General features: G+C 45.9%; 1 protein-coding gene across 1 annotated transcript in view; it reads right to left on the reverse strand.

Moving 5' to 3' along the window:
• Positions 1 to 24,111, reverse strand: part of LOC144782819 (potassium channel, subfamily K, member 16-like) — a 234,284-nt gene that overhangs the window by 162,151 nt on the left and 48,022 nt on the right. Inside the window, exon 2 of the mRNA XM_078662097.1 lies at positions 1,151 to 1,271. Within this exon, the coding sequence (XP_078518223.1) occupies positions 1,151 to 1,271 (121 nt within the window). The remainder of the gene's footprint in view (positions 1 to 1,150; positions 1,272 to 24,111) is intronic.

The following is a 24,111-nucleotide window of genomic DNA, read 5'->3' on the forward strand; positions in this document are numbered from 1 at the left end:
ATTTCACATTTAAAGTGTTGTTCCTGCCCCACCAAACTCTTAATGACCAACATGGTCATGTTGACAATTTCAGTTTCACAACCAATATGGTGCATTACTTTTCTGTCTTGATTTCTTTGGAATCACATGTTATTCAATATTCATTTTGTGGAGGCCTTTTAAAGGAACAACATTGGCGCCTACCCTGTCTGCAAGTTACTGGCTGTTATTCCCCTTAAATAGTTGCCTGTATATACCTCATATTTTATAGCTGCACAAGGCTAGAGTTTATTAGCAGTTGGCATCAACATGACCATTTTTTCATTATTATAGTTTGTAGCAATGTTATTTGTCCCACACCCTATACTCAGAGCCACTAGTGTGGACCCCACCACATAAGGGGCCTACATGCTATCTTGACAAATCCCACTCTGCTTCTATCTCACTTGATGTGTTGGAACAATGTGGCCATTTGTTATGCTACTATTGCACCAGTACACCCATCTTTCCACAATAACTGCATGCTCCACTTCCATTGCTTCTGCACAGTGCTCTGTTGCCTTCTTCACTTCCTACTGCCACTGGACCATGATGTTTAACTCTCCAAATGAATCTTACTCTTGGTAGATGCCTGCTGTACTGATGAATTCTGTTTCCCGGGGTCTAACCTATGTGATTGTGATATCAAAATCGGCCCTTGCCAAGGAGCACAGATCCAGAAAATGCACAATTAAGAAAATTAGGTGGTCTCCTGACTGGTCACCCTGTGCTATTTTTCTACTATCCCACATAAAGGACACCTTTGATTTCCAGTAATATTTCAACATTCTCAGCTACTCCAGCTTTTCACTCATCTTTATTTTATTTTTTAATCCTCTTTTGGTGAAATGTAGTGTAACCTTGATGGTTGGTGTGTGCTTCTAGCTGTCTTGATGCATGGCCGAGTCGAATATTTCCAGTAAAAGGGATAATGTTAACAGAAACATTCAGTTTACAGAATATTCTAAAGAATACCGAGAATGGTTGGTTGTTTTTCAACACAACTCTTATTGTTTGACTTATGACTGTTCATTTGGATAGAGTTATTGTTGCTCCAAGATAGGTCAAATCAACTAGACAGAATGTTGTTTTGCACAGTGAAAAAAGAATTCCTTGCCAAAGAGATACTCACCTATAGTTGTTACCACTGATCCCACAAAGAAGAAGGAACTGCTAAAGTCCCAGTTGGAGTGATCTATTCCTGAAGTGTTGCCTAAGGGGTGGATTCCTTGCTTAACTGCTTCTTCTATGACCTGCAATACCAAAAGAAAGTATTTAGTAGCAAAACATCCGAATTACTTCTCAGTACAAATTCAAGGAATCAAACAGTCCCACACTGCAACTAAATAAACTTTAATATGATACACTTTAGAAGCAAGATCTAAAATAATTGACAATGACATAGAGAAGTTTAGGATTGTGAAATGTTTAAAACAATTACACGATGAAGAAAATAAATTCCCCTAGTTCATCGTGAATAAACGTATCCCTTCTTATTACCATTCGCTTTAAATAATAGTACTTCACAAGCAAATGATAATGCTTGGTATTTTTCAATGCATTTTGCCTGATATTTTGCACTTCCTCAGGTAAATAGTAATTTTTTTTTTTTGTTCAATAATACTCTGTGAAAGCTTGATACAAAATAAAAAAATGCTTAGGGGCCCATTAGGATGACAAAGTCCGCCCGCCATCCCATCATAGACAGTGACTGCCCGCCATAAGAGCAGGGGTACCGTGCCTGCAATTAGGATGCGCCCGCCACAGTGGCAGGCGCATTCAGCAATCCTGACATCGCACCGCCCGCCACAATGCCAGGAAGGCAAGCTGTGCACTTCCATGCACAACATGGCAGGCACCGCGCGGTGCCTGCCATGTTGTGCATGGAACTGCTGGGATGTACCATAGGTACCTCCCAGCAGCTAATATGGCTGGCTGGCGGTGTCTGAAAGACACCGGCACCATATAGAACCCTTTTCCGCCCAGTCGCAAGGCGACTGGGGCGGAAAAGCGGCGGACGGTCTTTCCATCTGCCGCGGACACCCCAGCCATAATAATATGGCGGGGGGTCATACCGGCACAGATGGTGGGCGGATCGCTCCCGCCAGGCCGGCGATGGCTACCGCCGGCCTGGCGGGGGCGATCCGCCCGCCATCCTGATGGGGCCCTAAATTTGGACCCGGTTCACATAAGATACAGATACCATTGGTCAGCTGCCCATGTCACTGTGGCTCCTCATCTCAAATATTTCTCTACATTGCTATCTTCAAGAGGTACTGGAACCTTTCTTCTCTTACTATCGTTGTTCTAGGGAAATGTAAAAAAAAAAACTTTAAATCAATCTTATGGACCAAAGCTTTGTTTATGCAATATGCCTACGACTATTCGCCAAAGAAATAATTAATCTGGTGAGATTTGAAGACTAAAACACAAAACCACACCCCCGCTGAATTAAGGTTAAGAAAATCACCTTTTGCTAAATCCATAGCACCAAACAGACGTGGATGTCCAGCCCCAAAGCAAAGCTTCTAAATACATGCCAAAAACAGGGTCAATCTAAACTGCAGTAAAAGAGGGACCTAGTTGGAGAACTGTACAGGGAGAAGAAGGAGGAGGCGTTACAAGGTGTGGCCTAGCGACCAGAACTGTCTATTTTACAGTGGCAGCTCCTACGCTAAGGCTGAGGAGCATCACCCCACTGCATTTTGAGCAGTGGATAGAAGAAAAATAAAATGATAGTAACACTATGTTATTATCATTTTATTTTTCCGGGTTATGGGGCAGGGCTTGGCTGTGTCGCAGGCAGCAAGGCGAGGAACGGGGGCACTTAAGTACACATGACTATTTGGCTGGCCAGCCAAACAGTCATGCGCACTTTGCATGTTCCCCACCAGCTTGAAATACACAGCGTGTGGGGAACATGCACAGACTCCCACTGCGCTGTCTGAGCGCCGAACCACGGCTCTCAGACTAATCACAATGCTTCATTGCAGCGTTGTGTTTGGCTAGGGGAGCCTGTTTGTGATTCCTGCTTCAAGCAGGAACAGAAGAGGATGATGTGTGGCGGTAGTCTGGCAGCAAGGTAAGTAATGTTTTATTTTATTTTTCTATCGACCCCCCCACCCCCCCTGCCCCTGCCTCACCCATGCTACTCGGTGGCATCTGCCACTGCTATTTGAGAACCGTAGAAGGGGCCTCCAACCCCGGCCTCGGCTCAACATTCTGTAATTCTGAGCAAACCCTCTAACATACTCATGCTAATTAAATACTTATATGATTCTCATGTAAAGCGCCCCTGGGTCAATTCACGCATTAAGGACCATCACATGTGAGATAAGGGCATAATTTCTCAAAATTATTTCTTGTCATGGATGCAACTGTCTTATTTCACTCACAATAAAGTGTCATTCGTAAGGCTTAAAATGTCACACATGAATGCAGTGCACACATTGGAATGTTACACAAAAGCAACTGAAAACGTGGCAGCTATAGGAGTAAAATTCCAACCCATTGTTCTTCTGCCCACCATGCTACTTCAGTTTGGACCTCTCCATATGCAAATCAGTCTTGGCCCTGCTCCAATCGGAACCGTCCAGTCCAAACTGCCTGGCCATGTCCTGCCTGTACCAAAACACAAGGAACCCAAGATCGGTTTCATCCTGATTGAGGCTCATCAGTCAGGTGTGGTCTGGTTCTAGTGGTACAATGTTCCCTGAACTCACGTCTGAGTAGTCTATTGCCAATAGCTAGATTTATTCCATTCCTCTAATTACCTTTTGCATGTTTGATGTGTCGCTCTAAGTGGCACGGGTGTGGGTAGACGTGGATTCTGTGCTCATTGTGTCAGACATGTTAAAGTTCTACCACTGCCTTTTTCTCGTCTCCACTCCTAGATGTCTACTACAAATTACCCATTTTAAAACCCATCCTAGCATGTCTTTTCATTAAAAAAATAATCCTTTGAGTAATTTGGCACATCTTGAAGATACAGGGAATCCATTTATCAAGATGTTTCTTCTGGTCCATTTTTGTGTTATGTTTATGGTCATTGTTCACAGCGTGCTCTTCCAAAAGAGGATTTTCTGTGTGTCTACCTGTGACTACCTGTATTTTACTTCATTGCTGTTGCTATATGTGCTGTAGCTGTTATTTGTGTTAGGGAAGCTTGCATTGCACGCCCATCCCATATCTCTCGTGTGTGTTAGCGAAGCTTCAAATAAACTATTTAACAAATAAAAGCAAGTAGGTACAACAGAAATGGGAAAAGACAAAGGCCCAGATTGATCATACTTTCATGCAGTAGAACGCAGCAATCTACCTTGCTGTGCTGCCCTGCACTGTGTGAAAAAGAAAGGGCAGGAATGAGCTGTATTTAACATTATACAGTGCATTCCTGCCCTTTCCTTGCGCTGGTGCACAATGTGCTGCCGTGCACCAATGCAGGCACCCTTGCACCATGGTGCAAGTGTGCCTGCATTGTAGGCAGGATTGTTTTTGTGGAGGAAGGGACACCTCCCTGCACAAAACAGTCCTCAGAGGCATTTTCCTCTTTCTATGTGTTCTGCAGAATGCAGCACACATAGAAAGAAGAAAAAGAGAATCAATAAAGATATTTCTCCTCGTTACGCCTCACCTGGGGAGATGTAGTATTTTGCTGCATTCCCAGATCTACCACTAATGGTAGATCTGGGAATCCGCCAAACTCCATTGGTAGATGAGTGGGAGCACTCACGTTCCACCATGTAATGCCTCCTTGGGGAAGAGTAACGTAACACAGCAATTTGCACTGCCCTGCTTTACTTATTATTTATCAAGCCATGCAGGGTCACACAAGGGCACAACACTATGATCAATATGGGTCTTAATATTTGCAGCATGTTGCAACGGGGCCACCATGTTTTTGTTAGTGTGAAGTAGCTAAATTCAGATCGTTGGTTGTACGGGTCTTTGTCTCATTTGGGAAATAATAGGGATTATGTTACAAAAATAATATCAGATGACAAAGGACATCCTCATTATTACTCATTAAAAGAATAATTTAATTTTGAATGAATAAAAGGTATATTAAAGGATCACAGTGGAAGGTCCGCAGGTCCCAAGTACATTATGTTTCACCTGATTTTACACCCTACGTGGATCAGTGCATTCCCATTGGGTTATGGGGGGTAGCCGACCATGGAGATGTCTGCTCTCCAGGAGTATTGGAGTAATGGTGCATTCCAGCAACTGCACTCCATATTTGAGCTGTATTTAGGCTTTAAGTATAGCCCAGTATAAATTAGGGCCATTTTGGTCACCAGTCACCAATTTGGCTTAGGTGACAAGGTGGCTGGCTAGGAGAAAGAGGATTTGGTGCATTTTTGGCAATAAAAGGCTTGGTTGCGGAGTTGGGACACTGTTACCTGTAGTTATGGCTGAGGATAAGGTTGTGCTCGCCTTACGGCTGCTGGTGGAGGCAGGTCGCACTGACTTGCTGGTGGCGGAGGCAGCATCAGGAGGCCACCCAGTTATGATCGGCATCTGATGGTGTTGTGGCTGAGTTGCTTACATGTGCACCACTGTGCCTGGCTACAAGGGGGCCCAGAGAGCAGGTAAGCAAGATGGGCTGCTTCCGAGTACATCAAGTGTCCCCAAACATGGAGGGAGTGGGCCATTGAGGCATCAGAAAACCTGCATGGCCCGTGTTGAGTATGCGTGGCGAGGCCGCACTTTAGGAGGATGCCCTAGTGACTGCTGAGTCAATGTGGCACATGAAGAATGTGCATGCAGCCTCAGTGAAGACGAGGAGGTGCAGAGGAAGTCAGACGGCCAGCCGCGCAGACCATGCAGCTTTAGAGAGGCACACACCCGAAAGCAGCTGAGTGGAGGGTCCAGACAAGATGGCAAATGTGAACTGAGAGGAGGGTGGGACAAGGGAGACAAATTTACAGAAGGTAGCAGGACCCACGGATGAGTCCACCGTTGAGCAGGTTGTGGTCAGATACCAGTCACCTGGATGAGCATTGACAGGGAGAGAAAGAGAGGGAGGGGCACTGGAACCCTGTGTCACTGAAACAGGGCGGGTGGTGGGAGAGGGCCCCAGCAGGAGTTAGGGCACAATGGGAGGAACGGTATGGGGGACCGGGGTCAAGGCTGATAAGGGACTGCAAGGTTAGGGTCCAGTGACTGGACAAGGGGCAGGGGCCCAGAGGCAGTGAAGCAGGCAGCCACCAGGGGACCGTCTTTGGTGCTGGACGCAGTGGTCTTAGACTGTATCGAGGGAGAGGCGAAGGACCAGATGGGTTGGTAGAGGAGCCGGCCAATGGGAGCAGGGCATAATCGGCCCGTTAGTGTGTACAGCAGGGAGTGCCAGAGCCAAGGGGTAGAAATGAAGTCAGGGATGGAGAGAGCTGGCAGAGGAGCACAGGGAGAGCAAGGTGCAAAAGGGAGGAACAGGTGGGTCAGTGAGCAGTCCACTTCAGGATGCAAGTATTTCAGGTACCAACATACCGGGCGTATCTCTTTTCTTGGAGGTGGGGAAATCTTAAGTTGTGGCGGTCTTGGGAGAGCATAGTGCTGCTCTATTGTACCGAGAAGAGAAAGCAAGGTCTGGTGCGGTTAGCTGGACGATGGTGTAGGACAGCGCAATCACTGACAGAAGAAGATACAGGATGGCCTCATTGTTACAACCAGTGGAAGGTTTCGACATGACCCCCGTGATACAGGATACTGAATGTGGCATCACCATTGGCTGGTGGGACAGTTGGGTGGGCATTCTGTGGCCCCTCATAGCAACAGAGAGCAGTGCAAAAGTGTAAGATGTTCAGTAAGACCTCAGTGGCAGGAGGTGGCAGCTGCCAGGGTAATAGGGGATGCAGAAGCACTGGGAGAGACAGTGCTAGACTACAATGAAGAGAGTTTGGAAGAAGGTGAAGTTTTGGATGATGAGGAGCCACGAGTAGCAGAAGTCAGTTGGTGGCAACAAGTGTCTGGTCAGGCAGGCGGCGGGGGAGTCTAGCCAGGTTGTCAGTAGTGTTTTCCAAGTTAAAATGGATGGTTGGCAACGGTATAGATGGCAGGCGTGCCCGTGAGGAAATGACATGTGGCAAGATGGCAGGTCCGGGAGCAGGCACAGACTTTGGTGCAGGGTAAGAGCTTCGTGGATTAGGCATATGCCTCCAGAATGGTGTCTATTGGTGTGGATGCAAGGGAGACCTCAGAGCGTGGGGAGACTAGGATGAGGAGGAGCCGCTATGTGACAGAAGCAGGCGTGGGCACAGAAGAAACAGTGCAGGGCACAGAGGAGGGGCAGTACAAGAAGACAGTAAGCAAGGTACTAGTAAGAAGGCTGAGGGCAAAATGGGAAAGGGACAAAAAGAGGCCACAGGTAAAGAGAACGACAAGAGCGAGGACAAGGATGCCGGGGGAGAAAAGGCAGGAGGGAAGGCTAGAGAGCAAGGAACTAAATATCAAGAAGCTGCTATACATTGGAGTGTCTAAGCCCCTTGGTGCAAGTACATGGATGTAATAGTGAAGGCCCAGATCAACTATGGGGGTTATGCATGGGCCCAGTATGATGTTGAGTACAGGGCTCGCATGGCTCTGGAACCCGAGGCGCAGTGGGGGGGAGTTAAAATCCGACTTCTGGTAGCATACCATGGTCCTCTCTAAATTCAGGAAGATGATTATTACTGCCAGTGGGTTGCAGATAGTATACTGGCCCTTTCAGGAGTGCGCCATCCGAAGGGGTTTAGGGACACAAAGTAAGGAGTAGACAGGTTAGACAGGAGCCTGTAGGGACTCTAATAAGGGAGCTGGGCACAAGTGAATATTTCATGTTTCAGCATGAATGCTCAAAATGTGCCCATAGGCATACCGTCATACATTGCTATGGGACCTGGCTGAACATTGGCACACTGGTTGTGCAACTGAAACAGCCACAGGGGCCAACGGGGGACAACAGCATGGTCAATTGTCCGGGCTCCTGGTGGGGGAGACAATGATCTGGGGCATGAGCTCATACGTCAATTAGATTAGAGAGGCTCGAAATCTGGCTGGCACAGTATGACCGAATGGAGAATAGCACTCTGTTAAAGGAAGGTTTCCGCTGGGGGTTCAAATAGGGGGTACGAGGTACCGAGGGAGCGTCGATGGGCAAACAATTTGAAGTCAGTGAGTGCCACAAACAAGTGGTGAGGGACAAGTTGACGAAAGAGATACAGGAGGGCAGGGTGGTGGGCCCTTTCGGTGAATGACCAATAGCTGATTTGATAATGTCCCACATCGGAGTGATCCCTGAAAAAGAGAAGGGGAATTTTGGTTGATATAGCACCTCTAATGGACAGAAGGCCATTCGGTCAGTGACTCTATCCCACAAGACCAGGTTTCAGTGGCCTACTCTTTGGTGGATTCAGCAATCTCCTTGGTGGAGAAGGTTGGTAAGGGGTCCCAGATGGCAAAACATGGCATAAAGTCAACTTTCTGCTTGCTGCCGGTACACCGAGAGGATTTACCTCTGCTGGGTATTCAATTTGAGGACCAAGCATAGATAAGGCACTTCCCATGGGGTGTTCCATATCCCTTTCCTTATTTGAGAGGTTCAGTACTTTCATGCAGTGGCTTTGTACGTGGTGCACGGGACACAAATATGTCACACACCACCTCGATGATTTATCTTTTATGGGGAACGCAGGTTTCAAGGACTGCGAGTGGTAGATGTTAAGTTTTCAGGAGCTCATGGGGGACCTGGGGGCCCTTTGGTGCCGGAGAAGACAGTGGGATGAAATACGGTGCTGTCATTTCTTGGCATTGAAATTCATTTAGTGGCAATTGAAGTCGCCTTCCAGGGGACAAGAAAATCACACAGCACTTGCTGTTAGACTCAATGTTGGCTGAAGTGACAGTCAAGGAGGTACAAGTGTTGCTAGGGCCTTTGAATTTTGCTTGTAGGGTAGTGTGCACAGGAAGGACATTCTGTAGGTGCTTGGGGCTCTCGGGCTTACCTTTGCTGCATCACCAAGTGCGGTTGTCAGCAGGGGTCAAGGTGGACCTGCGCATGTTTTGCTTTTTCTTGGAATCTGTCAATGGGGTGGTGCTCGAGTAATTGGAATGGGATGCACAGATTATTTCTGATGCCAGCGAAGGGTAGGTTTTGTTGTGAACTGGCAGGGGAAGTGGTGTGGGAAAGAATGCCCCTTAGCATTGAAAAAAGGGGCATATAGTATTGCCTTCTGGAACTCTTCCCTTTGATGATAGTAGTGACGCTCTTGGAGATGCTGCTAGCACAAAAGAAAATAATGTTTTGGATCGACAACATGGCAGTGGTATGGGTAGTAAACCAGCAGTCAGTCAGGGATGTACAGGTGTTAAAATTGCTGCTGATTTTTGTGTCACGGTGCTTGAAGTATGACATATTGTACTTAGCGAGACATGTTCCTGGGGTGGACAATGACAGTGCGTATGCCTTATCACAGTGGGAGAGATTCCAAGGTCTGGCCACAGAAGAGGTCAGAGACAGGACATGGATGCTACAAGAGCTTTGGGCAGTAGGCAAAAGAGGATGCTGCATTTGGTGGTAGGGTCATTGGCGCTGTCTACAAGGAGAGCGTATGCTCAAGCGTGGGCAGAGTTCCTGGGCAGTGGGTATAGAAGCAGCAGAAGGAATAGGCCAGGACAGAGGATGTGGTATGGTTCATATCTCTTATTGAGAAAGGTCAGACTAAGATTTGGATATCGCAGAAACTGGCAGACATAGCCTTCATGGAGAAATTGTTTTGGGGATACATTCCAACGGGAGGAGAGTTGGGGACGTGGAAGCTGGGAGAGTGGGCCAGGGAAATCGCATGTGAGGAGCTTAGGAGGAGGCTGCTATCCTCAGGTGCTTTTAGTGGGGCCATTGCCAATCTGCCTGCGATCTGCGCAGGGGATCACGAAGCAGTGTTATTTTCCACTTTGATGACAGGTATGTTTTTGGGCGCTTTACAGGTGTCAGATTTGCTGGGGGATGGCGATGCAAGGGAAATGCTGGGTGGAGGTGAGCCACTTTGCAGCAGGCATCGATGTCTGGATATAGGTCCATGATGGACCTGAGGAGTCAGGGTAGAGCGGTTTTACTCTGGACTTACCCAATAGAGAGGTTTTGCAAAGTGAAGTGGGGGCCACCCTTTCTGCTAAGACCAGGTTGTTGGAGGGGAGTGTGTTTCAGCATGAGGAAGGTAAGTCAGTGACAGCATTCCAGCATTTGGCAGTTTTGTGCAACGCATTTGCATTTGCCGGAGTGGATCCAAAGGATTATGGGTCACACTCTTTTTGTATAGGGATGGCCACAAAGGCTGGAAGGCGAGGCTTGAGTCAGGAGAACATAATGAGACTGGGTAGGTGGTCTTCCGACTGCTTTCGACACTATGTTCTGGGGGGAGAAGGGGATTACTGAATTACTCCTGTTTTTTCACTTGCTGTTACTGTTTTCCAGGTTTGGGGCCAGGCCTGGAGGCTGCTGGATTGACGGTGTGGAGTGTAGGCCACTTGTTTGTAAAATGGGCAGAAAAGCATGCGAGCCAGAGAAGGCACAGAGCACATTTGGGTTGACATGAGCCAGGAGCTAGCTCGGTGGTATGGAAAGGGGGGTATGTGGTGGAGAAAGTTTTTGTCTTGTCTTAAAAAATGTGGGTAGGATGGGAATGTACAGATGTTCTAGTCCTGCATATGAGGGAGAATGCTTTAGAGGTGAAAAGGGTTTAGGGATGATGAGGTCGAGGAAGGAGGACTTAAGGTAAATTCAGCTACAGTGGTTGGGATGCTACATCTTTTTATTCCTAGGAGAACCTGGACGGGGGCATTAATTGCAATAGATAAGGCCAGATGGAAGATCTACAAAGAGATGCAGAATTGTTACAGAAAGCTTGAATGTGGCAGGATTGAACATGCAGACTTGCATTATGACAGTGTAGAGTTTTTAGTGGTAACAGTGTCCAGGGAGTGTTGGCATCTACATTTGATATTATTGGATATTTAATGGTAGACGTAGGTGAAGGGGGCAGAAAAAGTTTACTGGGTGGAGACTTTTACTGGGTGACGGTTTGCCGAAAAGTTGACATTGTTTAGCAAATCAGAAGCAATCCAGGCGGAAAATATTTGTGTGGACAAGCTCACGCCTGGACGAAGTAGGAAGTTAAACGTTCATTAGGAATTTAAGTTAGTTAAATGTTAAAAGATGCAGTGAACCTGGATGGGAGATTGAAGGTTTCACGTGCAGAAGAACAGCACAGGAGGATGTAGAGACTTGCAGAATTGTGTTGTTGGGGGGTGGTACATTTAGCGTCGGGGGTAGTTTAACATAGGTGAGGATTTGTGTATATTGCGGTATTAGTTTTGTACGGAGAAAGGCACAGGGTTGTTTATGTGATGCACATCTGTTTCAATAAAGTGGCCTTTTTAACACAAACCTGTATCAGTGGTCTGTGCTGCGCACCCTCTTCCTCAAAGCACAGCCATGTTGAAAATCTGTATATTCTAAATTCAACTCTCATCAGCCTACCCTCTACGTAGTTCAAACCACATGTGTGTTGTGCTTCACAAAAATGAGTTGATACATTGAACTCGTTTTGATATAGTTTTTGGTCTTGCTTGAAAGCGCATCTGTCTGCATGACCTATTGTCACCAATTCTTTAGACTATACATCGAGTGGACTTTCCCTCAGATTCATATATTATATTTGTTACCTTATACAGGCATTGTATGCAGAACCAATACTTTTTTCTTTCTTTTTTCACTCCAGCTGCCTTTTTTTTAACTATTTAGTCAGGCATTCATAGAGCACATCACAAGAATATGTTTACCCACATACATACATACACACACACACACACACACACACAGAGCACACATAGCACACATAAGTACAAACAGGCACAACTTTAAAATTCTTACAACAAATTACGCATTGGCAAATTAAATATTCCTCGTTTAATGTGGTAACAAAGAGACACACAAGTATTCACAAATGGAGTATAAATGCATTAGCAAACTAAAGCCAGACTTACTTTCACAATGCTTGCTTCTTCGTATAAGAATGTCTTTTTATACAGTTTTATTTTGCGTAGAATGTAGAATGTGTTTTAGAACATATCCACGAATTAAGCCTGCAATATGTTCTACCTCCAGAGGACACTCGTTGTGAATTGTCAGGCTCTACCCATGAATTATTCGTTTGCTGTTTTTTGTCTTTGTCAGAAACCCAGCGCACACTTCATACCTACGAAAGTGTTATAAAATCAAATTCTTACAACTGTGTGCCAAAGTATTTGTTTACCCCTCTGGACCCATCAGTGAACAGAACATTTTGAATAAACAGTTTTTCCTACATGTTACTTTCTAATGTACCTCTCTAATCCCGTTAAAAGGTAACACGGCTTTTGAACTTTAAATATTTACACTGCAAAAAATCGATTCGCCTTGGTTTTAAAACTATAAACTGATGCTATCGGACATTGTTGAAAGAAAGTGAGAACTGCTAACTGTAGATCGCAAAGGAAATCTTATTTAACTGCCAAACGCACTTCTTCTCTTTCCCCTGTAAAGTCTTTCAGAAGTCCAACCCGTGTACTGTTTATACATGAAGTGAGAATCTTGGATGTAATGCAGAACACTCTTTGCCACTGTCTCCCTCTCGGTCACTTCCCTGGCAACCACCACACTGAAGGAAAACACACTGCAGCAGATACTGGCGGAAAAAGGTTTAAAAATGCAGCAGAGACAGGCACAGTGGGTATGCTCCATAAAACAAGCACTGACGTAGCCAATAGGTCTCGCCTTTGGGACCTTATAAGTGTCAATAAAATTACTGAATCCCCACTGTTGCACGGTTTTGTAAAATTTCTGGAAGGTGTTTGCGGCCTCGCATCCATACAAAACGTCCACTCTACTCTTGTGCTCTTTGTGAAAGGGTTGTTGTTTGATGGTTCAAAAACCTCAAACTGAAATTCTGGGTCATTTTATAAAAAGTAATTTACGTCGGTTGTACCATAAGTATCTTTCAAGAAACTCGGCTTTTGATTTTTTTTTAAACTTATAGTATACAATGTACAACATTAGGACCCTCGGTAAAAAAAGACATAATAAAATACCTAACAATAGATGCATATCAGCCTCCAGGCCCGAGTGTTGTGGCCTCAGCACTTTCCTTTTTCCTCAATATAAATTAAGTTCTTCAGCAGAGGACACATATGTATGAGACAAAATCCCCTCTTATTTTCTTAACAAAAAAAACATCACAAAGTGTGTTTCCGTAGTGCTGCTGGGGCGCACATTTTGATGTGTAACTCAGTGGGATTCAGCGTTAACTCGTCGTGTTCTTTAACCCAGCAGTGAAAGAAAGGTCTCTGATCAGGTTGCACAATGCCTGTCGCAGTTTTGGCAGGAGTGCTTGAGTGCCATACACAGACGTCAACTGGAGGTGCCACAGTCCTAAAACTGTGTTGAGAGATGACAAAAGTCCCATGTTCCGAGATTCCGCACCAGCTCAGGGAGAACCAAAATTGCAGAACTAGGCCTACTGCTTTTGCCAAACCTAACAGAACAAAACCTGCACTCCAAACAACTGACTAATACATAAATGCAGAGAGTAGAAACCACATGATCTATTTAACATTAAAAAAATACAAGCTGTATGGCAAGGACAGGATAATGCACTAAATAGAGCTCTTTAACTTCAAATAATGATAGAGTCTAGTCCAGAAGCGGAGCACTGGAGCAGCAGACCATCTGTGGAGTGAAGAGATAGCTTGTGACTGAGACAATACAAACAAGCAGCCGCAAAAGTGAACGCGACCGCCATCTGTTTCCATTTAACGTGACTGCGAGCAGGGGGTGATAATTGGAAACTGATGGCTTAGCTGCTCGCTCCCGCAAGGTAAACGTCATACATGCACGAGTGCTCATTGGAAACAGTGCAGTACATGCATGAGTTTTCAAAAAAGTCCTTAGTGATTCCAAGAGGTCACTCCTAAGCAGCGCTTGCCCACTCCCTAGGCTAGACCTAAAAACTAAATAATAAGGTGGTGGGGGTGGGCAGTGGGGAGGGTCATTCCTCCTAAACATTATAAGTGAGGTGGGGTAATGCTGGGGGAGGCAATCCTGAATAAAAAATTCATAACAATGAGCAGGAGTGAGAGAAAGATTCCAAGTTAAAAAAAACAAGCTCAGGTGTGAAGGGACCTTAAAAAGTGATGGGTTGGCAATCCGATCTCTGATTACAGGTCATGGCCTCCACGGCTGTGTGTCCATTGGGCCTACAGGAGTCTGCTGCTCAGTGTAGAAAAAGGTTAGAGGGAAGGGTGGCAGAAAGAAAAGACTAAAGATATGTAGAGTATCCAGGGGTGTAACTACCATTGGTGGAGCAGGTGTAATAGCACCTGGGCCCAGACCACTGAGAGGAGCATTAACCCCTAATAATTGCTGTATTTAAGTACCCCAACAGCAGTGAATGCTGCAAGTTTCTTTGCTTACACTAGGAACCATGGCACCCTTGCTACGCTACTGAGATCAGCATGTTGGAGTAATACGACAGGCATGCAGTGGAAGGCCACAGGCCTAAAAGAATCATCTGCCTTCCAGCGATGCAGTAGCAGTTGCTATCAGGCAATAGTGGTGGGGAGTGGGGGAGAGAGGGTTTCAAAAAAAGAAAAAAGGGCAAAAGAGAAAAGAAAGAAATATTCACTTACCTTGCAGCAGCTGCCTCTTCCGCCGTACTTTTCCGTTGACAAAGCAGGAAGCACCCAGGCTCACGACTCCCCAAGCCGATCATGGCGCTGCATTCAGCAGCTTTGTGATTGGTCTGAACGCCGTGGTTCAGTGCTCAGATTGGGGCTGGGAGCCTGTGCATGTTCTCCACCAACGCTGCACAATACAGCCAGTGGGGAACATGCAAAGTGCGCATGACGGTTTAGCCTGGCCAAGCCGAACGGCTAAACCGTCGTGCGAGTTTAAGAGAGTGCTTGCCCCTCCTCCTCCTGCTCTGCAGGAAGCACAGCCCGCCCGCACCTTTACATAGCCAATAATGAAAAATAAAATCTGAATTAAATTGTTATTATCATTTTATTTTTCCTGTGGGGCGACGCGCCGTCGCCTTAGCAGAGGAGTCGCCTCTGCTGTGATGCTTCTACTGTATATCACACCTTGCTGACCATGTCATGCTTAGCCAAGCACAGCACAAGAGCGAAGCCCATCTCATGCACACATTGAATGGCTGTATTTTGACCCATGCTGCTCCCCCCAAATTCAAGTCTAACCATGTCTTCAAACACGGTTACAGTGCTACAAGGCTACATAAGCAGCAGCTAATCACTGAGTAATTGTCAATGGCAAATAATTGGGAAGTTTAGCAAAAATATATGAATTTGACTGCACTGGAAAATATAACTTCAGCAGTTGTGTGAAAGTGCACCCAAAACATATCTTCTTGATTACATGTTCGCTCTTCCCTACCAAGAGTAATTACATCCCCAAGTTCTAAAATGCCAAACAACCACCTTTATAGATCGAATCGTTACGTTATATAGATCCTCAATATAATTAACAATTGTCTTGATAAAGCATGAACACTTAGTGATAAGGTTGGATCGTTAACCGGTATCAAGTGAACAAATGAGCAATGAAACTACTGTGTGGTTTATATTTCAAAATATGCAGTAACTTTTGCCTTTTTTCTTGCTAGGCTAGAGAACACTGTCACCTCACCCTTTCCTTTTATTTGCATATACCTCTATGTGTCTTTTTACTGCATTGTGCACTGTGCAGCACAATTACCGGAACCCTGTACCAGAATGTAATCTTGGCATTTTCTGTATGATCAATTTCATGCAGAATATCACTGCACAGGCCTCTATATAAATTGCTTTCTCTATATTATTGATTTTGTACCATACTGATTTACTCAGTGTCTAATGCTCAAAGTATTGGGGAGAGGAGGTGGTCTAACGGCTAGGGCGGGCGACCTCGAATCTGGGGAACTGGGTTTGAGTCTCAGCAATGACGCTGAACATTCTGTGATTCTGGGCAAATCACTTAATCACCCAGTGCCTAACAAAAATGAATCGGTCCTCATGTAATGCAACTAGTGCTATGTAAAGCACTCTGATACCCGATTCGGGTCAAGTTCACGCTATATAAAACTCTGTAAAATAAAAAAATATTGTGATTGATTCAACATCTACCTATAGATTGTATGTCTTTGAATTTTACAATTTATACAGATGAACGATTGTTTTTTATAAAAACATATAACCGGGTTCATATTTGGGACTGAGGGTAGCCCTATTCTTGTGCTCGATGCATTTACAAGCACACTGCACCACAATGGTAGCCCATAACTGGCCTTCAGATATCACTGCCATTCCCACATACTCCACCCACTCATGCACGTATTCCCTCAAACAGGCCCATGCGCTGTTACCATTCAAACACTAGACACAGTAACAAACCTACGGTGACACGATTGGAGCACATCTCAGGTCTTTGTCTACAACATCATACTCCTCCTGGACACCACACCCTCTAACCTTGCACCTCTTCTGCTTCCCATAGGAGAATGCACTCTATAGCTATCCGACACATCCTCTGCCACACTATAATGTTGGGCTACAGTAGCACGTCCACTGTGACAGACAGAAGAACATCGCTGGCCCTACAGCATCAAACTCGGGAAACAGCCATTACAATGCGGATGTTACCACGCAGAGCCTTTGCCATAAATCTTTTTACAACTTTAAGCCTTTACCATACATGCCTTTACAACGAATTAACTTTGGAAAAGGTATGAATGGAAAAATGATATATACTTGTACTGTTGTTTAGGACATATGCTAGTAATGGTGGTAAAGGCACCGGAGTGGTCAAGGCTATTGGCGTCATTAGAGGAAATGGAGAGACCCTTCCACTTTCTCTTGACGACCTGTGCCATGTCCCAAAACAGTTGCCTCGTCATTATCCTGGTAAGGTAAGGGGATTGGGCCAGGGGCAGGCGGGGGGAGGGAAATACTGTATTTTGGGCTTTAGACTGGAGGATTTTTTTTATTGCCAATGACGTACCTAAACAACTACCTACCATCTCTCTCGACAGGTATTATTTACCAGGGCTAGGAACAGGGAAGGGTCGCGCTAGGGTCTAGTTTTAGGGCTCAGGACAAGAGCCGGCTCCAGATCGGTGCAATCTGTGCCACTGCACCGGGTGCTGACTTGGGATGGGGCGTAATTTTTGCAAGTATATTAACAATTGAAAAGCACATGCTACCTTCCTGGCCTCCAGCAATTTAACGGCATGTCATTAATCGTCTTCCTGGAAAGCGACGGAGGTTTGTCTAGTGGAAGTTTTGACTCATGGAAATGCAGCGCAGATGGTTAAAATGCCTGCTGCTAAGAACGTGTACCATGCAGATAACAAAGTGCATATAATGTAAATAGGTCAGTGGGTTACTGTTTCTGTAAGAGAGCTCCTTTTGTTACTTATCGTTTCTAAGTCAAAATCCTACTATTGAACATTGAGCTATTAACTGTCATTATAGAGCTGCATACAACTGCATGCATTATGTTAGAGCTATATATTTTTTTGCCCAGTCTTTCATTATCCTAATCTTGCCAAAAAGGTTCATTTGGGTAGAAACAATTTTTGTTATTAAAGAGAACCCCTAACAAAGGTGTTACATTTTAAATTCTGAATTTGTGCTTTTCCAGAATAACGACTCTTAAACTATATTGCCTACCAGTATTGATGACATGTTACTCCTACACTACACCTTGTAGTCCTGCCTAATGTAACATTTCCTATACACTGATTTACACACACCTATGAGTGTCTCTGTGCAATGTGTGTGTAACGTAAAGTGCTCTGACACCTTAGACTGGTGTGAGGGGTGCTATAAAAATAAATGAATCCAATAGACAGGGGTTCTGGAGACTTGAGGGGCACTGTTTTAAGGGCTGGGGTGAGGGAATCCGTGGCAGAGGTGGTCATTACGGGGGCGCCAACAAACATTGTCGCACAGGGCGCCACCGATGTTAAAGCCAGCCCTGCTTAGGACAGGGGTTGGCAGTTCTTAATTTGTCACATAATAAGTGCCATGGCCCTGAACAGGAGGCCACTGCAGCTTGCACCACCCATTGCCAAGTCATCACTGCCAATGATGATACCAAAACAACTACTAACCATCTCTCTCGCCTGCAGGTACGACAGTTCAGATTATTTTAGGTCCCTAAAGCTAAAGAAATGGCTGGGGAGGCAGGTATTAGTTATTTTTTTAATGTATATTGTATTTATAAAAAAACGTTGTTCTGCTCATCTCTAAATTAGATGAGCAGCGCCACCATGTGGAAGACTGCCATAAATGTAGTGTTGATAATTAAGTACTGGTGGCAGAAAGCACCGGCTCAAATTAAGTTAAGCAGTGGGGGTCTGGTATTTTTATAAAGGGTAGAGGGATGGGGGGTGCTGAGGTCTAGTTTTAAGGCTTAGTGTAGGGGTAGCTGTTTTTAAAATGCGCTGAGGGCCAGGGGGCCATTTTGAGGGCTGAGGGCAGGAGTCGGGGAAAACCTTTACCACGCATAGGACTTTAACATACATACCTTTACAACAAAATGTGTTGTAAAGGCATGCATGGTACAGATATACTCGTTATAAAAAAAAGTGTGGTAAAGGCATACGCATTGTAATGCATGTGTGGTCAAGGCATGCGTTGCAATGGAATACGTTGTTCTGTCATACATTCCCAAACTCCCCTCTTCCCACATAGGACCAAATCCACCCACAGATCTCCCCAAACATTCATGTAAGCTACAGCCTTGAACCTCTCTCAACAAAGCAACAGCAAGCACCACAGTCAATCAATCAATCAAGGGTTTGTTGGAGCGCGTCTACACAACCGTAAGGGTCTCAAGGCGCTAGGGTAGGGGGGTGCAGGTTCCATTTCATCAAGGAGGGGGTCTGTCGAAGAGCCAAGTTTTGAGGTTTCTTGTGAAGATGGGTATCGATGTTGTCTGTCTGAGGTGGGGCGGAAGGGCGTTTCATGCTTTGGCAGCGAGGAAGGAGAAAGCGCGGCCTCCTGATCTAGTCTTTCTGGTGCAGGGGACCATGGCGTAGGAGAGCTGGGCTGATTGTAGGGTCCTTTGGGGAGTGTGGAATTTGAGTTGGCTGTTCAGGTATGCTGGTCTGATGCCGTGGAGGGCCTTGTGTGCGTGGGTGATTATCTTGAAAGGGATTCTTGCCTCAACGGGGAGCCAGTGGAGTGGACGCAGGTGCTGGGAGATGTGGCAGTGTTTTGGCTGGTTGATCAATTGTCTTGCGGCAGCATTCTGGATGTTCTGTAGCTTCCGGGTGAGGTTTTTGTTTATTCTGGCGTAGAGTGCGTTGCCTTAGTCGAGTCTGCTGGTGACCAGGGCGTGAGTGACGGTCTTTCGGTGTTCGAGGGGGATCCATCTAAAGGTCTTACGAAGGAGGTGAAGGGTGTGGAAGCAGGAAGACGAGATGGAGTTGATTTGGCTGTCCATTTTGAGCTCAGAGTCCAGGATGATTCCCTGGTTGCGTGCGTGGTCCATGGGGGTTGGAGGGTTTCTGAGGGGGGGCGGCCACCAGTTGTCGCTCCAGGCGTCAGGAGTTGGGCCCATGATGAGTACTTCTGTTTTGTTGGTGTTTAGTTGTAGGCAGCTGTTTTTCATTCATGGTGAAAGAAGAATTCCATGCAAATACATCATACAGTATGTGTGATGGCAAATAGCTGTAATTGGTTAACCGTGCATAACTGGCATGATTTATTAAGTTGGTATTAGACTTTTAAGAGTACATCATAGAATATGGCCATCAAGTGCTAACTAATTCTACTGAAACCTAGCGTGGATCGGCTAAGTGGACACAGTGGACAATGTCAATAATGCCAGAACTGGACAGATAGGAGTTTGGCTAACTAGATGCTATAGACTGAGGCCATGATTTACTGAGCACAGTGGAAAGGGGCAGTGCTGTGCTTTAGGAGGCATAATGGAAAGTGACCATGATCATGCTAACTCATCAAGGGGCCATATTATAGAATGTAGAGCATTTTCCTTCATAGCGCCAGGCACACCTTTCAAACGGTGTGCTCGGCACTAACAACGAGAGTACGCCGTGTTAGATTGAATGTGCTGCCTCCAGGGCAGCTGCGAACTTAAGCTATCCTTGGGGCAGCGCATTCAAGTGAAATACACAGCAGCTTTGAAGCTGCCGGTCCATGTTTCACTGAGCAGACGGCACCGCGCCTGCACTTTTAAGAGGGAAGAGAGATCCCTTTTTAGGCAGGTGACGTGAGTGACTACACCAGCCTACAAGGGGATGTCTTGGGGGTCCATAGGACCTCGCTCATTCATTCTAGAGGGCTGCCGTCAAGGGGCGCACTGACAGTGCGGCCTCCTTTATGTAGCTCACTGTCAGCACACCTTCTGACAGCTTCTTTACCTTTGTACCTGTGTACCGCCTCGATAATAAGGCACAAGAGTGGAGGCAAAGGGAGTCCCTCATTTGCAGCCCCCCCCATGTAATTGAAGGAATGCTCTCCAATAATAACATTGGGGATATGTGTGCACCAGCGCTATCTGTCTTACAGAAGGGGCCACAGAAGCATCTGCGGCCCCTTCTGTAATGCAAAGGTTTCCCTGGGGGTGATCAAAGGCGCAAACGCCTGTTGCGCTCGCGGGGCACTTTGGATAATACGGCATTTGGGGCCATATTGAGCAATGTGGAGCATTTTCCTTGCTGGGCGTACATTTCAAAAGGTGCACTCGGCGCTGATAAGGAGATGTGCGCTATATTACTTTTAATGTGCTGCCCTCAGGGCAGCCGCAATGTCATGCTGCTCCGGGGGAAACGCATTCAAGTGAAATGTGGAGCAGCTTTGAAGCAGTCGAGCCGTGTATCACTGTGCAGGCAGCAACCCACCTGCACTTTTAAGGGAGAGGTGCAGTGAGTGACTGCAGCTGCCTGCAAGGGAATGTCTGAGGGTTTATAGGACCCTCTTTCCCTTCCAGAGGGTTGCTATCGGGGGGCACACTGATAGTGCGACACCAGACAGCTTCTTTGCTTCTGTGCCTCCACCCATAATACAAAAAAACAAGATGATGGACGGAATGTTGCACAATGGCAAAACATTCACCCCCAGTCACAGATCTGGGTTGAATCCATCGTTATTTTGCTCACCAAGCCACCCCAGTTCAGACACAGCCATATGCAAATCAGTCTTGTCCCTGTGCCTCATGGGAACAGTCCAGCCAGAACTGCCAAGCCATGTCTTCCCTGGACAGGAATCAAGCATCCTAATACCGGTTTCTGGCTATCAGCCGTCTTCAGCCAGGATAGCTTGACTCCAGTGGCCTAGTGAGCACGGGACCCACGTCTGGGCATGACATTGTTCTGCATTCTGTCCACCAACTGTTGTTTTTGCATTTGTCACCCCGAGTGGGATGGGTATGCTCAGACGTGAGTCTCGTGCTCTCCACACCACTGGAGTCAAGCTATCCTGGCTGAAGACGGCTGCTAGCTAGAAACCTGTCCTAGGATGCTTGATTCCGGTCCAAGGAAGACATGGCTTGGCAGTTCGGGCTGGACCGTTCCCATGAGGCACAGGGTCAAGGCTGATTTGCATATGGCCATGTCTGAATTGGGGTGGTGTGGTGAGCAAAAAAACGATGGACTTAGGCCCAGATCTATGTACTGGGGTGAATGTATGACATTGTTCTGCATTCTGTCCATCAACTGTTGTTTTTGCATGCATCCATAATACGGCACAGGCGCAAAGGTAAAGGGATTCCCTCATTTGCATGGGGCTACGCTCCCATGCAAATGAGGGAACCACCTTTGGTGATAGCGCTGGTGGTATGTGTGCTCCCTCACTATCTATATTACCGAAAAGGTTGCACAAGCGTCTGCGTCCCTTTCTGTAATACCAAAGTGCCCAAGGGGCGCACAAAGCAGGCGCATGGGCCCGTTACGCCCCCTGGGCACTTTCCATAATATCCCCCAGTTGTGGTAAAAAACTATGATGTAAACTGATCGAGTAGCAAATGTAAAACAGCATGTGTACAGCTACGAACATATATGATGGTTGTGCTGTTATAACATGCAAATAATATTGTCCGCGTAAAATAAAAATATAAAAACAAAATTTTAAACTAAATATTTTGAAGTTTAACCAAATGAAAGACAGTCATCAAACAGTAGGCCTATTCAATCAACAGTTTGGCACCGTACAGTGGCACTGCCACTTGGATTGCATTCATGTTTAGATAAGTTCTTTCAAGTACTGACCTTGACCCGGGTGAACACATTGTGCCTTGGAGTCGCAGTATTTCCTTTCCCACATCATGTGTGATGTCAGTGATATTCTCAGAGGATTTAAATTGTGGGCGCTGCCTTTTTAATGAAGCAAAACAACTAACCCAGGCTTTCCATTGTGTTGTATTGTAGCTGGGGATTTGTAGGAACACAGGGACATCATCAGAGCCCTGCCATGAGAAACCTACACGGGGAGGGCTCATCTGCCCCCACATCCACCACAATGGGGGCCCCGACAATGACGTGGACCACACCAAGGCATCAAGAGCACAATAAACAAAGGAATGAATACGCGAAAAATAGCCTCATTGTTCACCTGGTCACACACAGTATGTGCTGAATGGCATAAGTCATGAAAAGTTATGTATTTTAAGACAAAGAATACAGGCAAGTGTTTACTCAGTAGACTTCACCTTCTCCTTCACGTACTGTGGGCGCTTGGTAATAATGTACACAATTTAAGCCAAAGAGTTTAATTGACTGCTTTTGTGAAGAATAGAAATAAATTATGTTTGTATCAGTGATAACGTGGTAAGCGGTCAAACCTGGTAAAACCAACCACGTTTAGTCAGTTATTTGCCACCTGCTGCTAGGAGCCAGAAATTGACGTGGACAGGGCCCTGGAATTAGGAACTGCATGTGACAAAGTCACCAGTATTTCTATACCCAGCATGTTATATCACGTTCAGGGGCCAAATATGTCCCCAAAAAACGGGGTTTTAGTGATATTAGGAATTGTTACCTCTGGTACCCCCCCCGACCCCCCCCCCCCCCACCCCGCCAACTCTAATTACTGGGCGTCTCATAATTAAGGCCTGTGTGCTTTCAGAGCAGCAGTGAATGCTTTACCTCTTCAAGTTGCCTATTTGGCAAACTCTCGATATGAGAAGGCACGTAGTCGCTATGCAAGAAGGAACTGAAAGTATGGAGCAATGAGCTGCAACTGGCAATCCTGTGTTTTAAAGGCAGAGCTAATCTTTCTTGTGCTGTGCGACCTTCAGGTTGTGACTTAAGAAGAGGACAGCCCTCCCCTTGATAAAGTCAAACTTAGCTAAACTTTCCCCTAGCAGCTGGGTCCTGCTATTAATGTTCACTCCACCCAGTTTCACGAAATGACAAATGGGCAAGACCAAGGACCCACACACGAAAGGCCCACCTTGGCACAAGAATGCGTGTACAGCAATAGTCTCAATTAAACAACAAGGCTATATAACCACTCCATGACTAGCACTAGTGAAGTTCACCCAACAGTCCAGTTCAACAACAAGGCTTTAAAGCCACTCCTTGACTAGCACTAGTGAAGTTCACCCACTCCCTTCAGTCAATAAATGTCTACATCAATGTCACTTAGGAGTCACAGTTGTGCTCTCAATGATTTCCCTAGCCTATCCTCAGACTCTCAATTTTGAGGTGAATGCTGACTCTCCAAATTTACAGAAGTGGAGCTACAGATGCTTTTCTAGACCAACTTCAAGCAGGAACCAGCAAGCAGGTGATGTTCAGACTTTCTGTGACATACTTACTGAGAGCACCATATGGGGAATTGTTTGGGGATGACAGTTGCAACTGCACCCTACACTATCTCTTGTGCCATGTCTTTGTTGTATAGGTTTCAGAGACATTGTTAAGTTGTTTCTGTGCAAGAATCGTTGTAGGGCTTTTTTATTTATCAGGGTTGAAATCTACATGATAGCCATTGAGCTGACATCATGACCAAAGGTCATGCCACTTTTTTGTCTCTGATGCCTCTTCATTAGGGGTGGGC

The sequence above is a fragment of the Lissotriton helveticus genome, chromosome 9, assembly GCF_964261635.1.
Source record: "Lissotriton helveticus chromosome 9, aLisHel1.1, whole genome shotgun sequence".
NCBI classification, from domain to species: domain Eukaryota; kingdom Metazoa; phylum Chordata; class Amphibia; order Caudata; family Salamandridae; genus Lissotriton; species Lissotriton helveticus.